Source organism: Thermobia domestica, chromosome 13, assembly GCF_964235325.1.
Source record: "Thermobia domestica chromosome 13, izTheDome1.hap1.1, whole genome shotgun sequence".
Classification (NCBI taxonomy): Eukaryota; Metazoa; Arthropoda; class Insecta; order Zygentoma; family Lepismatidae; genus Thermobia; species Thermobia domestica.
The window spans coordinates 97,879,648-97,901,352 of record NC_137466.1 but is presented as its reverse complement, the minus strand read 5'-3'; the positions used below and the strand labels follow the sequence as shown (position 1 = coordinate 97,901,352).

Genomic DNA, 21,705 nt, shown 5'->3' with positions numbered 1-21,705 from the left:
CAGTCTGGGACTAATAAGTTTTTTCTTAGGTTTAGGTCTGAAAATGTTCCTTCTACGTTTCTGGATCTTCAGCTTCCTCTTTCGACTCCCAATATTTTCTTCTATTTTTCAAATCATTGATCAGTTGTTTCTTCTTTTTCCTACATCTTGCTTTCCTTCCATCTTTCCCTCTATGGGGTTATGAAGAATATTTATTCGCAAGATGTGTTCATTTGTTATTCTCTTCGCCCATTTTATCTTCTCTATCTTTTTCCAACACATTTTGAAGCTTTCTTAAATATTTTTCTTTAACTTCCGTAATGTACAAATCTCCGATCCACACAATGTAATACTCCATATGTAGCATCTGACCAGTTTCTTCCTCAGTCCAATGTTAAGTCTATAGTTAGGAGTGATCTTTTTTTGTTGAATGGGTTTCTGGATACAGCCATTCTTGATCTGATCTCTTTAGTGCAATAAACGCCTTTCATCAAAGACTTCCCAGATATTTAAACTGATCGACCTCTTCGAGCTCTCTGTTCCACGCTGATCAGTAACAGCGTATTTCCACGGGATATTATCATACTTTCGATTTTTCAACGTTGATTTCCATTTCATGTTGTTTTCCATTATGTCAACTAGTTTATTCATTATCTCTTGTAGCGCTTTTTCGATTCTAGCAATAATAACCGTGTCATCCGCCTATATGATTGTTAATGGTCTGCCCTCCAATCTTATAATTTTCAACCTCCATTAATGCTTTCATTAAGTATTCACTGTAAACAATGAATAATTGGATCACATACTGTATCCTTGGCTGACTCCTCTCCCAATATCCGCACTGCTAGTTTCTCCTTGATTCAAGTGCAACTTCACTCTCTGCCCTGTGTACAAATTATGAATGAGGTTGATGAGCCCTCCAGTTAACCCCGATTTCTTTAATTCATAAAGTTTGGTCCAAAAAAATTTAATTAAATCTTCCAGATTTACATCCCATGGTTATGCGAAAAAGGCTAAAGACGTTGATGATGAGAAATGGATGAAATGGTGAAATGAAGGAACTGGGAGAACCCCGAGAAAACCCACGCACGCGGTGTTTATCCATCAGTCTACCTAGCGCGAGCTGGGATCGAACCAGGGATTCCACACACCAGAGGTGAACTCTCTACCGTTGAGCCACAGCGGCCCCGAAGTTTGGTCCAATTAATTCGATCGAAAGCTTTTTGCCATCCGATGAAGAACACACGCAACTCTTTCCTTGCGTCAAGAGCTCATTCTGATATATTTTCATCAATCTGAAACATCTCTGATGCCTCTTCCATTCCGGAATCTAAATTGATCTTCCTCCAACATCTCTTCTTTCTTACTTTTCAGCTGCCTATTCCGTATGCGCGCAATAATCCTTCCAATGTGAAAAATAAGGCTTACGATTCTATGATCACTGCATTTCTTTGCCTGTCTTTTCTTAGGTAATGGAACCAATGTATCTAGAAAAATCCTTTTGATTTTTCTCCACTTAAATATATCTTGTTAATAAATGAAATCAATAATCTCATTGCATAGTCTTGTTTCCTTAAACAAGTCCGATGGTATGACATTGCCTCCAGTGGCCTTCCTCCTTCCCGTGTCCCTGATGGCTTTACTACTTCGCTTTTTAATATACTAGATCCTTTCCCTTCTTCATCCACTTCTTCCTCTGCTTCGATCATAATATTTCTCAGACGATTCTTCTGGCCATACAGATCCTTTATGTATTCCTGAAGATCCTAAAGATGGCCCATTGGTGATCAATGACTGGGTGACCTTGTCGATCTTCGATTCCAAACATACGTATACTTCTATTAATTTTTATGCTCTTATATATCTTTCGCGCAGCTGAAGTTCCATTCATCCTTCATATCTCTTTTCCATGTACTCCTCTCTGGCTCTGCCAGTTTCTTACCAAAAATTTATTATTCAGTCCTCTTTATTCTTTGATGTCCGCAGTTTACGACCTTCTGCGTTCCTCCACCTTCTTAAGCATCTCTTCAGTTTCTAACGGTTTTCTAGGTACTTTTTATACCTTGTCAACATTACTGTTGACTGTATCTAGTAGAATCCAACATTTCTAACTGATTTTTTCTTTTATCTCTTCTTTCACATCATTGCTCATATTTCTTGGTCGATCCAAATTCAATTTTCAGTTTTTCTTCCCATTTTTTCTTGACTGACTTTAATTAGTTTTGCATTTCTGCTACTAAAGAGATTACGGTCCGAATCAATGTCCGCTCCTGGCAGTGTTTTCACGTCCCATATACCTTCCTCAAACGTTGCTTGACACAAATGTAATAGACATGATAGCAATTCTTGTCTTTTGATGGACTTTTCCACATGTACAGCTTAGTTCATCTTAGCTCTTAAACCACGCATTCGTCACCATTATACCATGTTACTTACAACTCAATAAACATCTGGCCTTGTAAGTTTGTTTTGCCTAATCCAAATGATCCCACTATCTTACTCGCAGTTCCTTTTCCCACTACACTGTTGAAAGTTTCACACTACTATACCGCTGATCTTACCTCTTCCCTCCTGATGGCAATGCCACTAATCTTGTCACATATTATTTCTACTTTATTGTCATGGTCGGTTGTTGGCATATAGTCATGTATAACAATATCCACTGGTTTTGCACTTAGCCTTACAAACATCAAGCTATCACTGCAGCATTTCAGTTTGGTTACGTATTTTCTTATTTCGTTTTTCATTGGTATCACGACACTATTTCCCCTTGTGACCATCCCACTTCACTCGAACTCACTATGTTTACGTTATATTTATCCATTTCCACTTTTAAATTTTTTAAAGTTTACCCACACGTCGTAAAGTTCATACGTTCCAGGTTTCTATGCTGAAATGAAAGTTATTTGTTCCTTCGATGATTCTCCCCGGGGTAGTCCCAACCCGGAGATCTGAATGGGGAACTCATTTTACCTTAGGAAACACCTTCATTGTGTTTATTTTCCTCCTGGGAAAAAAATAATGTAGTATGCTCATTCCCTTTCCATATCTCCACCTAGTTGACTACCTTCTGGTTCTTCCGCGTTTAAGGGCAGTTACCCATTCTAAGGTCGTTTGCCGCCCAAGATGTTCGCTTTCTCCCATAAGGAGGTGTAGATTGGGATTTTCCTTTTGTTTGGGACGAGACTCGAAGGTATTACTCAAATCCCTCCAGTGGTTTTTAGAAATTTCTGCACGTGTTCAATATCACATATAGTTTACCACAATGAAAAACTTCCGTGTCAAAACTGAGTTTACAGAAAAAAAAAAGTTCTCTCTGCTAATTGCCACACTGTGTACAATAGTCATAATTACCAAACTTCTCAGCGATCAGTATACTTCACAAAAATGACAAACGCAAGTAACAGATTCCTTGAAACAGAGACAAACTTCGGAAAATAAACAAGTAAAAATCGATATTTTAAAAAAGCTTCACTTAAATGTTACTGCAGTCCTCTCTCTCCTAAACACAAGGTGACTTCCATAGTTTCATAATTCCATTTTTTTAAGGATAACAAGAAAAGAACCATCACTTGACTGGTCCAATATAGTCACCACAAATAACAGTTAAATGAAGTCCATTAATTACTGAGACGCTCGAAAAGTTTTGCTGTGTAATACTTCCCGGGTTCTAAACAAAGCTTACCTCATGTAAGTCCTTCTTGCTCCTTGTTTGTGTATTCTAGTTTCAATAGCTTTTCTCTCAAGATTTTGAAAATACAAAAATCTGAAATTCAGAACCTATTACGTAGACTGTCAGATACGTACTACCCATACACACGAAAATCGTATGATTACTCTCTGCACTTTATAATATTTTAGAAGAGAGAAGAAAAATATTTAAAGGGATTAATGAACATCCATATCCATAAAATGTACATAGATTATTGTTACCCATGTTGCATTTACTGTTGTAACATTTTTTCATACTTGCAATTAAATAAACAACGGCAATAAATTTATAATTGTTATCTATTAATTGAAAAATGTAATTATACCTGTCGTTTGTCATTCATATCACATTTATTACCCAGCATCATTTTCTCTACGTCAGATGAAGCGTTCTCTTCTATATTTCGGATCCAATTTTTAATATTCTCAAAGCTCTTTTCGTTTGTAATATCATACACCAGCATTATACCCATGGCTCCTCTGTAGTACGCCGTAGTTATTGTGCGAAACCTTTCTTGTCCAGCTGTGTCCCTATGATGGAGAAACATATGAAAATTAAGATGAATACTACCTAGTTTGAAACATTTAGTGCACATTATACAATATTTATAAGACGGAAGTACAGACATCCTAGGAGGCTGACAACCACTTTGACTATGTTCATGAAGAATGTTTTGAATCCAGTTTGGATAAATATAAATTCTTGGAAGTCATGGCTAATACCGGTAAATTTGGGAGTGGTAGCAACATTATTTACAGATTTTATTTTGTTGCTCAAAATCGTTAAAGACCCGAAAGATATTGTTGTCAAGCTGTCCGATGTTTATTTTGGAACAAATATGCTATAACTAATGTTAAAAAAAAAAAATCTTATCAGATAGAAAATTTGGTGAAAAATAACGATTTTATTCAGTTTTTCAGTTTGGATTTACTGTAATTCGCTCTTTTTAATGCTACTTGGTGTAAAACAGGAAGTGAGATATAGCTGTTAATAAATATTTATAAGAGGAAATTATTACTAACGCAGGGAGAAAAAGAACCTGACAATTCGGAAACATGCCCTTCCAATTCTTTCTTTTTTCGACCCCTACCCTTAAGTCGTGAGGATGAACAAGGAGAGGAAGCAATCCTCTTCCTCAAACAAATGCCTTGGTTGTATTCTTTTGCGGTACCGTCAAAATGAACGTGTATGCCACATCTTATTTTGATATCTTGCTCCCGCGTTTTCTTAAGGACTGAGACACGTCCTACGATGGTACCATAAAAGAAGTAGCAACGGTGGCATTAACTGTTAGGCTCTTTTTCTTGCTTGCATTCATACATAAAATGGATTTAAAAAGTAATACTATTAGGTTGGAGAGAATGAAATGTCAAAAGCTAGATAAGTCACTTCCAAAGAAAGAAAAGAAAGAAAAAAAAGAGAAAAAAAAACACCTTTAAACAAAATAGTCGCCGTCTGCCGTCACACACACTTCCGCAATCGCTCAGCCAACACAACAATTAGACTGCGTGACGCAAGAAATCTAGTCTGCGATGAAAAGTCCTTGACCACATGTCTCGGCGCCCAATCATCAGGGCAAGTCTTTCCTCAAGAAGTGACTGAGATGACGGAAGAGATGTAGCCAGTCGGGGAGATGTCCGAGAAATACGGTAAGTCAGGAAGGATTTCACACAACTCGTGGATTTTAAACCGTCCTTTGCGTGACATGCGGACGAACATTGTCGTCTCACATGAAGACGCCATATCTATTGGCGATTCCTGGATACTGTGGATAAGTTTACGGTACATTTCACGGGAGTTCAGCATTTCAAAGAACTGCATTAATGGTTTTACTCGCTTAAGGTGGATCACTCTTCCACCACTAACATCACCTTCTGTAGACGGACACGTAGTTTTGGAAGTGGCCCTAGACGTTGAGCACGATCAGACCACTGTCCTGACCGCCTACGATCATCACAGCAGATTCATTTTTAATCAAAAAAGACAATTCGACGCAGGAAACTTTCCCAGGTATTCCTTACATTGAGAGAACTATACACCTCCGACAGAGACTTTTGGTGGCCAGTGTCAGCTCATGTGGCACCCGTAAGTCCATTTTATCACCTCACATATTGTACGAAGTCGCCGAACGATGGCGTACCACCCGTTCGTAATGGCACGAACACTTTTCGAGGATCCGTTTCCACGGTGTTCCTGAGGAGCTTTTTCAAAAATGATGCTGGTTGAGCCTACAAGCTCTCATTTTGCAGTGTTATATCACCCGAACGAAATTTGACAAAATAAAGACGAAGAGTGCATTCATTCGCCACTCCTCGACCAAATGTACTGTTAATATTTCTTGTGGCTTACTGTGCAGAATGTCCCAATTTGAATTTGTACAAAAAAATCACTAGCAATTGTTCATGGTGTGTGACATCATGCGTCCCCTCACCTTTTTCTGATTCACTTTTTCTCTGGTAACAGCAGTTGTACTTTTCACTCTAAATGTTGAAGCCTTACTGAAGCAGCATTATAACCTAGATACGTACACTCATCCCTTGTTTTAATGAACTAAATGGGGATAATAGCGGTTCGATGTTGCCGATATCCATAATTTCTAACACTGAGTTTGCAGTGGCTAATAGTTACAATTACATTCGAAACAAAGAGGACCAATAAAGTACTGCACTTTTAATGAAGTACATAATCTAATCTGATGGTAAAAAATACCAAGTCCACTATACAATATTTGTTGTTGTAAATATACAATACAATAAATTCAACATCTTTACCTTAAAATCCGTACTTTCAAACTGAATAGAGCTGTCAAGATTTTGCCTGCATAAAATCGAAGGATGAGTGTACTAATAATTCCTTAATGGTGAGCCAACTTACTTTTTAAGTATAATGAACTTCAAGGGCGCTGCTTCGCTATAAATCACAAAACAGGGTTGGCAAAAACCATGGTTTTTATTAAAAAAACCAAATAAACCGGTTTTTTTGGTTTAAACCAGGATTTTTTGGTTTAAACCAGGTTTTTATGGTTTAAATAATTTGCTCTATATATTCATATCATATATGGACAGAAATAAGTTTGTTTCGCCTTGATGTTATTATGCAACAACCGGGTTATGCTGGAAGGGGTCACATAAGCTTAAAGCGGAATAAAAACCGCTTCTCGAGTTACGTCCGAGAGAAATTGTTCTCCATTTGAACTCGGAACCAGGACTAATTGACTACAAATGCGATACGTCTGCCGACTCACTCACGAAGGAATCCTGATAATAATAATAATAATAATAATAATAATAATAATAATAATAATAATAATAATAATAATAATAATAATAATAATAATAAAAACGATGTACTGATCTTTACATGCTTCTTAATATAACTGTCAAGAGTCATTTCAGAAGGACAAAAAGATAAACAGTTGCACAAGTAAAACCATTACACAGAATTACATATGAACAATTTCAAAGTACTACGGAGTGCAAAAGAACTAATTTAGTTCAAGTTAGTTAACAACGAATTTTATTGGTCAAATTAAAGAAATACACCGACTTAATCTGCATATCAATAGAAAAATGAATAAAGATACGAATTATTTGAGTCCACTTTGCCTCAGACTCATTTATACATAAATAGATACCAAAGATACTTATTTCACTAAATGTTTCTCGTGAGGTCTGTATGACCCCCCCCCCACACACACACACACAAAAAAAAAAGTACTGTATTTCATCAATAGTAAACATTGAAACTAAACAATATTTAGAATTTTTCTTCGATTGCAATTACATAACAATAACAACAACTACAAAAATCACAAAATAAACATTTATAAACTTATTAAAAAAAAGTTGCTTTTGTAGTATAATCTTTTTGAGTAATGAATGAGGAATTTAGGTCTGAATATAATACGAATAATATACGGGAGTGAAACGTGATAACCCACACATGTGTGTTTATCAAGATTTTACAAACACTTAAACTTTTACGAACATTTTTTTGTTTTTTGGTTTAAACCAGTTGGTTTTTTTGAAAAAACTAGCTGGTTTAAACCTTGGTTTAAACCAGCCAACCCTGTCACAAAACATATCGCCTGTTTATTTCAAGAGTGACATAACTCAAAAATCGCCCTTATTGACTTGTGGGTAGAAAATGAAAGCTAATATTGATGTCTATCTCGGGTAAAAAGTTTCACAGATGTACTTCCAAAATTGGACGTTTTTCTCGTTCTTGAGCCCATTTGTTTTAACTGCGTTTCGAAAGTTTCAAACGCTTCTCCTGAAAAGTTAGAAATTTTGAATTACGTCACTCTTGAAATAAACAGGCGATATATATGACCATGAAAAGCTCCCAAAAGCATTCAACATTCACAAGTACTTCTCAATCCACCCTTCATAAACTTGTCACACTACGAAACACCCCGACTACAAGTTAGTTATATAAATGGACATATTTTTCGCTCACTTAAAATGCTCTCCGTTACATAGATAAATGGAGGAATAACCTATTTTTAACACACCTACTCCTGTATAGGTACGAGTTCAATGAAACAAAAAGGGTGAAAGAATTCACGTCTGGACCGGGACTCTTAACTCGACATTATCAGGTACAGTGTCAATATATTAAAACCACCACCCTACCCAGTTCACTCACTGAACAGCCATACATACCCTCACCCTCGCCGGGGTTTATTCACTCAGATCACATGGTTTGTACTCAGGGTTGGCAAAAAACATAGTTTTTATTGAAAAAAAATTTTTTTTTTTTTTGGTTTAAATAATTTGCTCTATGTATTTATACCATATATGGACACAAATAAGTTTGTTTCGCCTTCGTGTGATTATGCAGCAAAGGGGTTGTGCTAGGAGGGGTCACATAAGCTTATAGCGGAATCCAAACCGCTTCTCGACTTACATTCGAGAGAAATTGTTCTCCATTTGCACTCGAAAGCGGGACTAATTGGCCACAAATGCAATGAGTCTGCCGACTCACGAAGGACTCCTGATAAAAATACGTTGTACTGATCTTGACATACTTGTTAATGTAATTGTCAAGAATCACTCCAGAAGGACAAAAAGATAAACAGTTGCACAAGTGAAACCATTATACAGAATTATATATAAATCGGGAAACTCCCGCCTTAGCCATTGGAAAAATCCTGTTATTACTTTAAATGCAAAGCAACAACGGAAAGATCCCGTTATTGCCATTCGTTACTGCTTGGCATGTAAAATTTTATGGTCAACGTATCATAATCAGTACGCTAAAACTGAGGTATCAAATTGCAAATTTAGTACGTAGATATCACTCAATTAAATTAAAACTGAAAGACCAATGTTGGAAACTGCATAGGCAGTCGATAAATTTTGCCAATTTCTATCAATATATTTAAGCACCATGGCTTCTCAATAAAACAACAGACATTCAGGCATACAATTTGGTTTCGTTTCGTGTGTTTAGGCTAAATATCCTTATGTAATACCGAGATAAGAAGAAGACTTTCGCTTAAAGTGACATCCGAACCGCTACTTGGTTTACACTTGAAAGAAGGGTTGTGGTTCGACCGAGAATTGAACATGGGATGCCTTGATTAAAAGCTGAAAAGGAGATAATACTAATGCAGGTGGTATGATATGTGGAAACGTCACCATGAAGTTCATACGATTTAAAGCATTTTCGTTCTTTTTTTTTAGGGGGGGGGGGGTAAACCATTTTTTTAACTTTTGAAAGAAGAAAAAAAAGCTGGTTTAAGGTTTAAACCAGTCAACCCCTGTTTGTACAGTTACGAAAGAAAGTATTCTTCAGCTGACAAAATTTCTTTTCCTAATAACTCAAGAATAAATTAATCTATTAGAGTACCGATTTTGGCAAGTTATCAAATTATAACTATTCTAAAGATAACGACAAAAAGATCTAGATTAATTCATTTGTTCCCGAATGAGTTAATGGGAAAAAGAAAATTTGTCAACTGAAGAATACTTTCTTTTCCGTGTGTACCACAACTCATTTTGAGCTTGACATTCCAGTGTCTCATTCAGACCTCTGACAGTTGTATTATGGGTCGTTTCACGATTAGGGGCAAGTTTCATGTCCCGTGTTAAAATGTACTTTTCTAAACAGAAATACGATTTTGTGTTTGTGGACATAAGTAGCTAGTGTCACACTAATGTACTATTAATACGTAATTTTGAATTATTTATTTTTATTTTTTAAAAAATTAATTATTTTATTCGTAAATGTCACTACCATAACGTGTCCCCAGCAACAGGTACGTGAGCATTCATGGTATTTTCTGGTATATACAAGTGCGAAAATGTATTTGTTTATTTGGCTGCCTAGAGAACTTCAGCCCATTTATATAAATACTTAACAGTGTTTTTCTTTTCTTTTGTTTTAAGGTTACATTTTGATAATGAAAGCTGTGTCCCTAGCTTTTAGTGTCAGTACCGTCACTACTTACGTCTTTGTTCTTAAATGCTTTCGATTTGGCAATATTGCATCCGAAACAAATGCGCAGCGTATTTCGTATCCCTTGCATATGCGGGAGGCACATGGTATCCAACGCACGGCGGTTTGAAGATTTTTATCGTTACTTTTGTCTGCAGGCGAGTTGAGTTATGTTTTCTCATTGTTATAACCGTAACACAGTTTTATGCCATAAATATAATATATAATTGAATGATGTAACGTCTGTTTTGTAATCATTATGGATCAGGTTCTTGGTGAATTCATTTCGACTTCCCACCTATGCAAGGTTTTCTAGAAATTTCTGTAATGCGAAGAAACGTCATTCCCATAACGGTCCTTACCGTTACGTCAAATTTCGTTACTGAAATGACTTGTTGTTTTGGTAGTGACAATCAGAAGGCTATGCTATATTTAAAATACGCAAAAAAAAATACAAAATGTGTATCATCATCATAGGTATTCTGCCTTTATTGGCAGGTCATTTGCCACAGCTGAGAAGCCTCCATGCTCCACAGTCCTCCGCTATCCTCTTCGTCTTCGCATATGATCTTTCTGTTTTAATATCATCCATTAATTGTAGTCTCCTTCGCCCCCTCCCTCTCTTTCCCGCCATCATATCCTCTAGGACGTCCCTCATGATACAATCTCTTCTTAGGCAATGTCCCAACCAGTTTCTCTTCCTCTTCCTAATAACATCTAAAAGTGTTCTTTTCTCACCCATCATTTCTAACACGCTCTCATTCTTTTTCCGCTCGACCCAACTAATTCTTTCCATTCTCCTCCACACCCACATTTCGAAGGCTTCCAGTCGATTTTCGTCACCTTTACGTAATGTCCATGTTTCCGCCCCATGCAATACAACACTCCACACGAAGCATTTTATGATTCTTTTTCTCAACTCTTTATTCAAGGTCCCACAAAACAGACTTTTCTTCCTCCTAAAGGCTTCTTTCGTCATTCCTATCCTTGCTTTTATTTCACGTTTGCACTTCATGTTATTACTAAGAATACTATCTAGATATCGAAAACTATTCACTTGTTCTATTTTCTCCCCTCCCACTTTTATATTTGACACAGACCCCTTCGTTCCAATCACCATGGGTTTTGTCTTTCTAACATTTATTTTCATCCCATATTCTTCAAAGCTCTTTCTCATTTTTTCTAACATTTTATTGATTTTCTTTTCAGATTCTGCAAGAAGCGGCATATCATCTGCAAATCTTATGCATCTAATCATTCTACCTCCTACAGAAATGCCATCATCATCATGTAGGCTCTTTTTCACTATCACACACAAAACGTACTGTACTGTTATTTTTCGCGTAAATTTAACGAATAGAAATAATTCTGTTATCAGCTTGAATCATCAGTAGTCATATTCGATTTTGATGATGATGGCAAAAACTTTTTACAATCTTGATTTTGTATTCAATTTTGAACCAAGAAAATGATATGTCATGCATGCAATATTTTGAAAATCGAAATGCAACATCAATGACTAATGGCATATTTTTTCAAAATAAATTGCGAAAACACGTAAATTGTTACGGTATGTGCAGTAGAACTTTCTTTTTAATTTTCAGTTAAAAGTGTTAAAGATTTTTCGTATGTATTTATCTTAAAGATGTTTTTTTATTTGTATCATTCCATTTGTATGTTTATTTATCTCACAGCAAAATGCATTCCAATTTACAATTCAAAGCAGGTAAATTGAAACTTTGTAGGGTGATTCAAACAAATAATCTCCATGAACTTGCTCAAACTTTATGTTGTAATCCCAAAAACAAATCCTCTTCATATCGAGAATGTTTGAAGTGCAAAAGCAAGTCGCTGAATATGACAATTCCAAATCCACAGGAACAGACTTTTTGGTATTGTTGGAACAATAAAAAAGAAAAAAGAACGAAGTACAATACGAACGGCACATTCGAAACAATTATAGTACGAGTTACAGAAAAAGAAAAGGTAAGAGGTTCGCTGACAGAGTTAGCACGTGCGTTTGAAAACGATATGCTGCCTTTTCTTAGGCACAATTGCAACGTATATCATCAGTATTACTTAGTAAAGACATTTAAACAGACACTTACATAGAAAGAATGTGTACTCTACGTTGATTTCTCTGAGAACTATCAGTGTAAGTGTTCTCAAGAAATACAGCAGATGCATTTCGGTGCTTCTCGCAAGACAAGCTGACATATTAGTTTCGCATGGACACGACTTAACTGATGCAAAACCAATGTTCAATATGTTAAATAGTCTGAAACTTCAAACATTAAGTTCTTTTACACTGATACTTCTGCAATTTCGGCTGTTGATTCCTTAATACCTAACAACTTGCAAAAATACCAGATTTGATGAAAGTGCACCAAGCAGTCTCAGAGAGGAAGGGTTCTTTGAATGTAAGAATTCTTTCCTGTTTCTGTAACAGATCAACAGTGTGCAATTGTTTCAGGCCCAAAAAAGTGAACATGACAAATCTGTAAAAGTTGTATTGTCAGAAAAAACGACATGAATAGTTTATGAATATTGTTAGAAATGAAGGTTATTTGAATGCGGGAATACTTTCGTTTTTTTTAAAACAGATCAGCAGTACAAAAAGTACCATAAGTACATAATTATTTTTTCTGTTGATCTGAAACAATTGCATAGTGTTCATTTGCTTTATCAGCAGCAAATTATGTTTTTTTTTTAGTCTTTTATGCGAACTGTATTATTCTCAAACTGATGGCAATATTCACACACTGTATTTTTTGCGTGTATTATTATTGCATAATCATTGTATTATATTGGGTTATTGCACTAGCAATAAGAACTTACTGTGTAGAGCATTAGTATTCATATGGGTTTTGTGCAGAAATGACATAAAACACAAATAAAATTTACTACAATATCTTTATATTTTGTTAGAAGAGTAGAAAATGTTTGGCTAGTGAACAAATATACAATATGAGCTCCAAATTGTATTAGTGGGGTTCACTATTTTTGCACCAGAGCACTGATATAGGAGAATTATATTAATGTGTTAGTGTATTCTGTCAAATATATTCCAATAATTGCATCCTGTGTGTCATAAGTCATTTCCATTACAATTTTGTCATTACCGTCACGATAATGTATGTTTTGTTTCAATAAAGTACTAAATATTACTAATACTTTTATATTTTTATTGTAAAATATTTTTACACCTCCGTTTGTCAATTTGTAACATAACACTGCCTTTTAAACAGAGAAAATATAGAATAAAACGAAAATTTGGAAGCGTGTTACGGTAATGACAAATCAATCTAACGCGTTTGGAAACTTTGTCACGTACCTCAGAAAATATAAACGTTCCTGCGCTGCCGTGCACAAGGTGACATTGCCACTTTATATGTAGGGCATATTTAGGAAAAAAAGCATTAAACAGCAAAAAAAAAAAAAAAAAAAAAAAAAAAAAATCAGATTTTGCACCTTCAAACTTGCCCCTAATCGTGAAACGGCCCTTATACTTTATATTGATAAATGGAGGAAACACTCGATTTTTAACACACCAATTCCTCTTTAGATGTGAGTACAATGAAATAGAGACTGTAAAAATGCACGACTGGACCATGACTCGAACCTGGAATCTTCGGCGTATCGATGAATCAACCACTACGCTATCCAGTCTATTCTCTGGATTTTTGTCCTATCTCCAACACATATTTCCTCCTTAAATTTCTTTTTAAACTCAACTCAATTCATTCTATCATACTAGACAATTCTTTGCTTAAGACTTTTTTCCATCCCATTCGATCGGAACATATCTGTTGTTACAGAAGTTCTAGTGCAAAATAGTTGCAGTAGCTGATCATTCAAAAGAAGAGTTGTTCGAGTACAAGGAATTAACATTAACAAGAGTTTAAAGCTACTAATTTTGCAAATGAGTACACGAAGCAAGTGCACGAAAGCACAAGATTGCTAAATTGAGAATTCTAATGCAATTGGAGTCCATTTGGACGCAATAAATTCTTATATTTTTTACAAATTATATAACACGTCAAATCATATTGTTTACTAATAACACAATATTGGGAATACCAACACTGAATATCTTTAACCTTTGATATTTTGGTTAGACTCACTCTCAATATCTTTACGACACACTAATTTTCATATTAGTATTTCCTTTCTATTCCTCCTCCGCTTCTTTTTTCCGCCATTCTCACCATATCAATCTCCAATTTACCCACTTCTCTCACTATCTGAACTATCACAATCCCTTTTCTCTTTCAGAACTCCAACTACACTAGCTCTAGTTTCTCCTGATTTAGCTAATTTCCTTCTACATATACTAACATAATTTTCAGTTAACATTAATGTGTCCAAAGACTCAGAGATTTAATACTATCACACATTGATCACCGCTGTCCTTGACCAATAAGTTCGACCACTCCTTTTCAACTGGAACGGCTGCGTTATCATCCGTCTCCTACATTTTATTTCAGAGTATTAATTCTTGTTCTGAAAATTACTGACCAAGTAAATGACTTCTCCTCATGGGTCTAACTGCAGAATGTCTCTTAACTATATTACAATCCTTTGCTGTATCAGACATACTGTTGGGACTTAATCACTCTACCACATCCTCTACTACATTAAGGTACCCGTTCTTTTATTATGCATCCATGAGAAAAGGGATTACACTGCTCATACCTAAAATATGGTTTCCTTACAGCAGAGCACTGATTCGGTAGATGATACCGAACACACTTCTTAACTTGGCTTTTTGCTTCTGATGTTGTTCCACGTTTCTAATATTGATGAATTTTCACCTCCTGTTGTGATATCTTTCGCCGAGACAAGTTAACTTAAGTCGCATTAAGTTGACTTTCACTGCCTCTACCTGTTACCTTTCAGCGATTGGATTAGATTCAACACCGTACTAAGCAAACACACTTTTTTCTTCAATTCTTCGTATGACCTTTAGGAAAGACATGCGGCCAATGTCAGATCTTTTACTTTATCATACACCTTTGTAACAATCACCGTTAACAACATAGGAACTTCTTTATCTCCTAAAGATTTATCTTGAAAAATGTTAAATATATTTCAGAACATAAGTGATCACCTATTGGAAGTTTAAACTATGCTATAAATTTCACTTACCAGATCTGCAATTTAATCTTTTTTCCATCAAGTTCTATTGTCCTAATTTTAAAATCAATACCTGAAAGAAGAAGAAAAAAAATTCTATTTGTATTACAAATATATACTAACCACATTTCGCATACATAGAAAACTTCTGAAAAATTTTTGTTCAACTATCAAGAAATGCTTTCCAACGTGAAATAAGGTTTTAGAAAGACTGAAAGTAGATTTTGTAGGTCCGCCAAAGTGTGACACCTTCCCCAGTTGAAGTCGCTAATGGCCATGAATAATAGTTTTCTGACATAATAAAGATTTGAGACCAGCGAATCCAGACAACTGTAAAATTTAATACAAATTTAGATATTTTCGAATATATATAAGTAATCTATAAGAAATTTTGGTAACAAATTACATAGGATATCGATGAGGGTTATTACTAGGGATGTCAAACGTCCGATTTTTTAACAATCAAAATTGATGTCCTCCTTCATGAGTAGGCTCAACGCGTTTTGTCTTCCTTACAGGTCTAAAAATAATCCTTCTTAACAATTAAGGATCTTAACATGGTTGAACTCTATGAAGAATATTGTCTGGTTTAGGAAACATGCCTTTTGAGAAGCTAAGGTACGTTACGTCTCACGAAGAAAAGTATAGACTAATTCTTAAGGCATGTTCTACAGACTCAAAAACTACAAAACAAGGGTTCCTATCGATTGATATATGTGTTATCCTTTGATAATATAAATTAAAGGTTTTGAGGTTTGGGCTATATTTCATTAACCATGCTATGTACTGTTGTCTTGTTAGTATACTTCACTATCAGTTCCACCTTAATACGTAGCGTTGCTGTCGTACGCAATCAATTTTTAAGATTACAAAGACAATAATATTTCTCGAAAACTACGCATTTGAGCTTTTGCACTCACCCATATTATTTTGTTAAGCCCAGCAAAATCTAGAGATTGGTATATATATATATATATATCTGTATCTTCTTTTTTTCTATTACACCCTAATAATATTACGTAATTATCAACGTATTAGTTTGTTTTATAAATAATATATAGTAAAATTTACGTCTGGAATATAAATTATCATATGTAATAAATAGATATCTAAATTTACCATTCGCACAGTATGTTTTAAACAGGGATGGCAAAAACCATGGTTTTTATTGAAAAAACCAAAAGACCGGTATTTTTGTTTAAATAATTTGTTCTATTTATTTATATCACACATGGACAGAAATAAGTTTGTTTCACCTTGGTGTTATTATGCGACAACCGGGTTATGCTGGAAGGAGTCACATAAGGTTAGTGGAATCCAAACCGCTTCTCGGTTTACATCCGAGAGAAATTGTCCTTCATTTGAACTCGAAACCGGGACTAATTGACCACAAATGCGATACGTCTGCCGAGTCTCTCACGAAGGACTCCTGATAAAAATACGTTGCACTGATCTTTACATACTTGTTAATATGAATCTTTACATACTTGTTAATATGATAGTCAAGAGTCATTTCAAAAGAACAAAAATATAAACAGTTGCACAAGTGAAACCATTATACAGAATTACGTATGGACAATTTCAAAATACTGCAGAGTATAGAAGAACTAATTAAGTCCAAGTTAGTTCACTACGACTTTTATTAGTCCAAGTTAAAAAGAACAACTACTTAATTTGTATATCAGTAAGAGAAGTGAATAAAGATATTAATTATTTAAGTTCACTTTGGCTCTGACCCATTTATACATAAGTAGATAACAAAGATACTTCTGATTTCAATAAATGCCACTCGTGAGGTTTGTATGACCCCACGTCCAAAAAAATCGCCATTTCGATGTATTTTGTCAATAGTAAACATTATTAAAACGAAACAATATTTATAACCTTTCTCTGATTGCAGTTGCATAACAATAATAACAAACTATTAGAAAATCACAAAAGAAAGATTCATAAACTTATATAAAAAAAACAAAAGTTGCTTTTGTAGTATAATCTCTTTGAGTAATGAATGGGGAATTTAGGTCTGAATATAATACGAATAATATACGGGAGTGAAACGTGATAACCCACAAATATGTGTTCATCAAGATTTTACGAGCACTTACACGTCTCGAAAACCAGTTTTGGAGAAAACCGAAATGTCGGTTTTTCGGAAACCGGTTTTGCCCATCCCTAGTTTTTTTTTCACAACAGAGCAGCCTTTCAAACGGAACCATTCACATTTCCCTAACATGTCTCTCAAACGGAAAATTTTGGAAGAAATTGGGATTTTTCACTGATTTTTTTTTTTTTAAATTTTAAGCCCCTCTGAACCCCTCTGTGTTAACGCAGAGATCTGAAAATCAACTGAAAAATACAAAGGGCGGAAAAATATTTACAAATGATCCCCACGATGCCCAGATTACCGTAAAAGACTCTAATCTCAGGTAAAAATTCCTACACACATCCTATTTACCATATGATCATAGTTCGTCCATCATTCTCTTCAGAATAGAACATCCTTTCAAACGGTACAACTCACATGTCTCCATCGTGTATCTGATCCTGGAAAATCGCGAAGAAAGGAATTTTTTGGTAAAAATACCTTTTTGCCACTCTGGACCCCCTCCCCCCGTGTTAACGTAGAGATCTGAAAAATCTGATAAATACTACTCGGTGTACTGAATGTTTGTGCAAAATTTCAATCTTATAGGTGGAAAAGTAAATTCGCAAATAAATAAATACATAAATAAAAAATAAAAATAATATACTCCACAATATCCCAGATTCCCGTATAAAACAGGATCTCAATTAAAAGTTTCCTGAGACATCCTTATTTATCCCAGGGTCATGGTTCGTAAATCATTCTCTTGAGAATAGAGCAGCCTTTCAAAAGGTACCACTCACATATCTCCATCATGTATCTGAGGCGTTAAAATTGCGAAAAAAGGGACTTTTGGGGAAAAATATCCCTTTTCCTTACCTTTTTGCCCCTCTGGAACTACCTGTGTTAATGCTGAGAAATACTACTCGGTGGATTGAAAGTTTGTGCAAAATGTCACTCTTCTAGGTGCAAAAGTAAGCCAGCCACAAAATATAATAAAAATAGGCCTAACGAAAAAAATACTTTTTTAAGTTATGACTTCATACACACTATGAATCGATGCAGAAAGGCGTAAAATCATACGTAACGTGTTCTACAATGCTTTGATGCTTGGGAAAATATAACAATAAACATCCGAAGTAAAAAGTTTTATTGGTACTTTTTTTAATCGAATACTGAAGATATTACTTTAGTACCTAAAAATAGGTAGCAGAACCTAAAAGAGTTATTAATTAAATACTTTGCACGGTCCTAGAAGGTAGACGTCAAAGGGCTCTCAAACCCACCTTGGAAACTTAAGTACCAACCACCCACCCACTGTGATTTAGATACATGAAAGGCTGAAGTGAAAATAAAGCTGACTTGGTTCACATGTGGCAGGAAATACTGAAGTTTTCAGAACAGTAATAAGTAAAAAGTTACTGCCTTTTTTCATTTTTATAATATTTTTCTTAGACAACTGTCAATGCAAAACATAAATCACACGGAAAAATGACTTTACCCCCAAAAAAGTAACCTTCAGTGACAAACTTTAAAAAAAAGGTTACTTTTATGTGATCAACTTGAAAAAAGTAACTTTTAGTTATAATAATAATAATAATAAAATGCTTGCTATGAGCCCCGCAATTGTCAACGTCGTGTTTACGATGTGGAAATAAAAAGTGAGAATGGAAGGTTTAGCAAATTCTCGTTTATGCACATAGTCACCATCGCTGATGCGCCTCGATACGAACACGTTCCCTGTCCTGACCCGGTTAGATAGGATGCGTGCATTTTAGTGGTCAACCTAGCACAGATTAGGGGTTAAGTACCGTATCGCCGGACCAATTTAGGAAATTTACCGGGTCAATTGGAGAATTTATTTATGTTTGTGAGAAAGAAAGAGTACAAGGGAGGTATGGGGAATAGTAAAAGTGAAGGAAGTGGTTGTATTTGTTGATTGTTTTTGATGTTGTTAGCGGCACTATGTGTGGAGGCGGATGGACTATTTTGCGGAGGTACACTTGTTTTACTATACTGATCCAGAAATTGTAAAATGTACAGAAAAGTTTCGCAAGTCTTAAATTTGCCCATTTCATATCGAGAACAGAACGCAACCAACCCCGGCCGGGCTTCTAACCCGTTCCTACTACTACTACCGGTATTACTACTCTTACTCCTGCTTCTACTACTACTAATACTTATACTATGGATCCGTATTAAAGTAAGGGGTATGTTTAGTACAAGGGGTCCAGAAGCTCGTAAAAAACACAAAATTTACAGGAGAAATGAATGATGCAAGTACTTAGACGTAACATAACGTAACCAAATCTAACCTAACCTGACATAAACTAACGTAAGCTAACCTGAACTAACCTAAACTAACGTAAGATTAGTAGAAATAAGCGAAATTCTATCATTTTTTGGAAAATTATGCGGGATCCCTACACTAATATAACATAACCTAAAGTAACCTAAACTAGCCTAACCTAACTTAAACTAACCAACCCTACCCTAAACTAACCGAATGTGAACAAAAACTACCAAAATTGTATAATTTTTTAGAGAAAAAAAGCTGGACCCCTTCTGCTAAACATAGGCCTAAAGTAATACTGCACGCCTAATGTAACGTAATCTAACGTAACTTAATGTAATCCAGCAAAATATAACCGGATGCAATACACTTGGGTGCTTCTTTTCAGTTTTCAAAGTGGTCCGCCGATACGGCACAAATGCCCAGATTAGTTTCTGGTCTTTACACTGCAGTAATTATTGCATATTTTCGGACGAAGTATTTACACGCAAAACGGTGAAGACCTTCTAAAGTGAATGCGTATCCACGAATTCTTGAGGAACACGCTCCAAACTAGTTACATTGAATTCTCTGATAAATGTCAAAATTTTAACGTTTCTAAGCCTGAAAATACTGGACCTACTCTGCTGCGCAAAGGCTCAATTATTTCTACTGGCCCCTTTGAACTTCATTTATGCTGTGTCGTGTATTGCTGACGCTCAGCGAAAACTTTTTGGGAGGACATTAAGAAATTAGATTAAGAAGTTTAAATTTTCAACAATTATTTTCAGAGGTGTGCCTAAAATTGACCTACACACACATCCCATTATGCGATTCATAACTAATATATTTACAATATCACACATTGTTTTTTTATGTTCCATATTATAAAATTATTTTCCCAAAATCCCAATTACTTTCGGATACATCTTCGGCACCCATTCATATACTTATAATTTTCACAAACTTTTACACTAATTTGCATGGTGAAATTATTTGAACAAAACTCAAAATATAAACTGAAGCTGCTTTATATTTTCTGCTTTATTCAACAATGTATATTCTTTCCTGTACAACCCCAACATTGATCTAAAGTTCAATTTTCTTCTAGACTAAGAATTCCTCTGCTTAAATTTACATTCCATTAAATTATTTGAGAAATGAATTTGATCTTCGTGATCTTATATGTTCATTAATGACAATCCCACCCTTAATTCAGGTACGAAAGCAAAACCTATACTAAACAGTAACAAATCCAGCAAAACATCAGATGCACATATTTTATAGATACTTACCTATAGTGGAAATGAAAGTTGTGTTGAAAGCATCTTCCGAAAACCTAAACAAAACACACGTTTTGCCGACACCAGAGTCTCCAATTAACAATAATTTAAATAGATAGTCATACGTCTTTGCCATCTTGTTAGGATGACCCCACCGTTCCTGTAACCGGAAGTATGAACTGAAGACCAAGACTTAATAAATTCAGCATACACGAATAATCAGTTTGCTTTCATCATTTGATGCTAAACGTGACATATTTATATATATTTGAAAGACTTTATAACTTTAATTTCATTTTTCAGCATCAGAATATTTTCCATTCAGTATGTATTTGAGCTGTGTTGTATGCATATGAAAAAACAAAGCAAAACATGTCTGCAAAAAAAAAAAAAAAAAGCAGTATAGACACATTAGTTTATGGTAATGTATGTGCACCTTCATCATAACAAAGGGCCTCATTCCGTATTGGTCTTCGCAAAATTTGAGATTTGCATACAAAACAGAAACAAGTATTGAGTGCTACACCGAGTATCGCAAACCAAAAGCAAATTTTGCGTTGAGTTGTAGCTAACAGTTACGAAATGAGGCCCTGAATTATAAACATTCAATCAGGGGTGAACACAGGCGGGTTTTAGGGCATACCTTGCGCTCATGACAGTTTTGAAATGGAGATAATTTTATTTTTCACTGAAAATGGCATAATCAGTCTTTAATTTTATCATAATTATGTAAGAATGTCAACAATGATGAAGAATTACGCATGAATAATACTTCTATACATTGGCGTCTCTGGCATGT

The 21,705-nt window shown here is 35.1% G+C and overlaps 1 protein-coding gene across 1 annotated transcript in view; it reads right to left on the bottom strand.

Moving 5' to 3' along the window:
* Positions 1-21,234, bottom strand: part of Rab8 (RAS oncogene family member Rab8) — a 42,402-nt gene extending 21,168 nt beyond the window's left edge. Inside the window, exons 1-3 of the mRNA XM_081736154.1 lie at positions 20,919-21,234; positions 15,281-15,341; positions 4,017-4,221 (exon numbers count right to left, since the gene is read on the bottom strand). Coding sequence (XP_081592280.1) covers positions 4,017-4,221; positions 15,281-15,341; positions 20,919-21,042 — 390 coding nt within the window. The 5' untranslated portion in view covers positions 21,043-21,234. The remainder of the gene's footprint in view (positions 1-4,016; positions 4,222-15,280; positions 15,342-20,918) is intronic.
* Between the last annotated feature and the right edge of the window lie 471 nt (positions 21,235-21,705).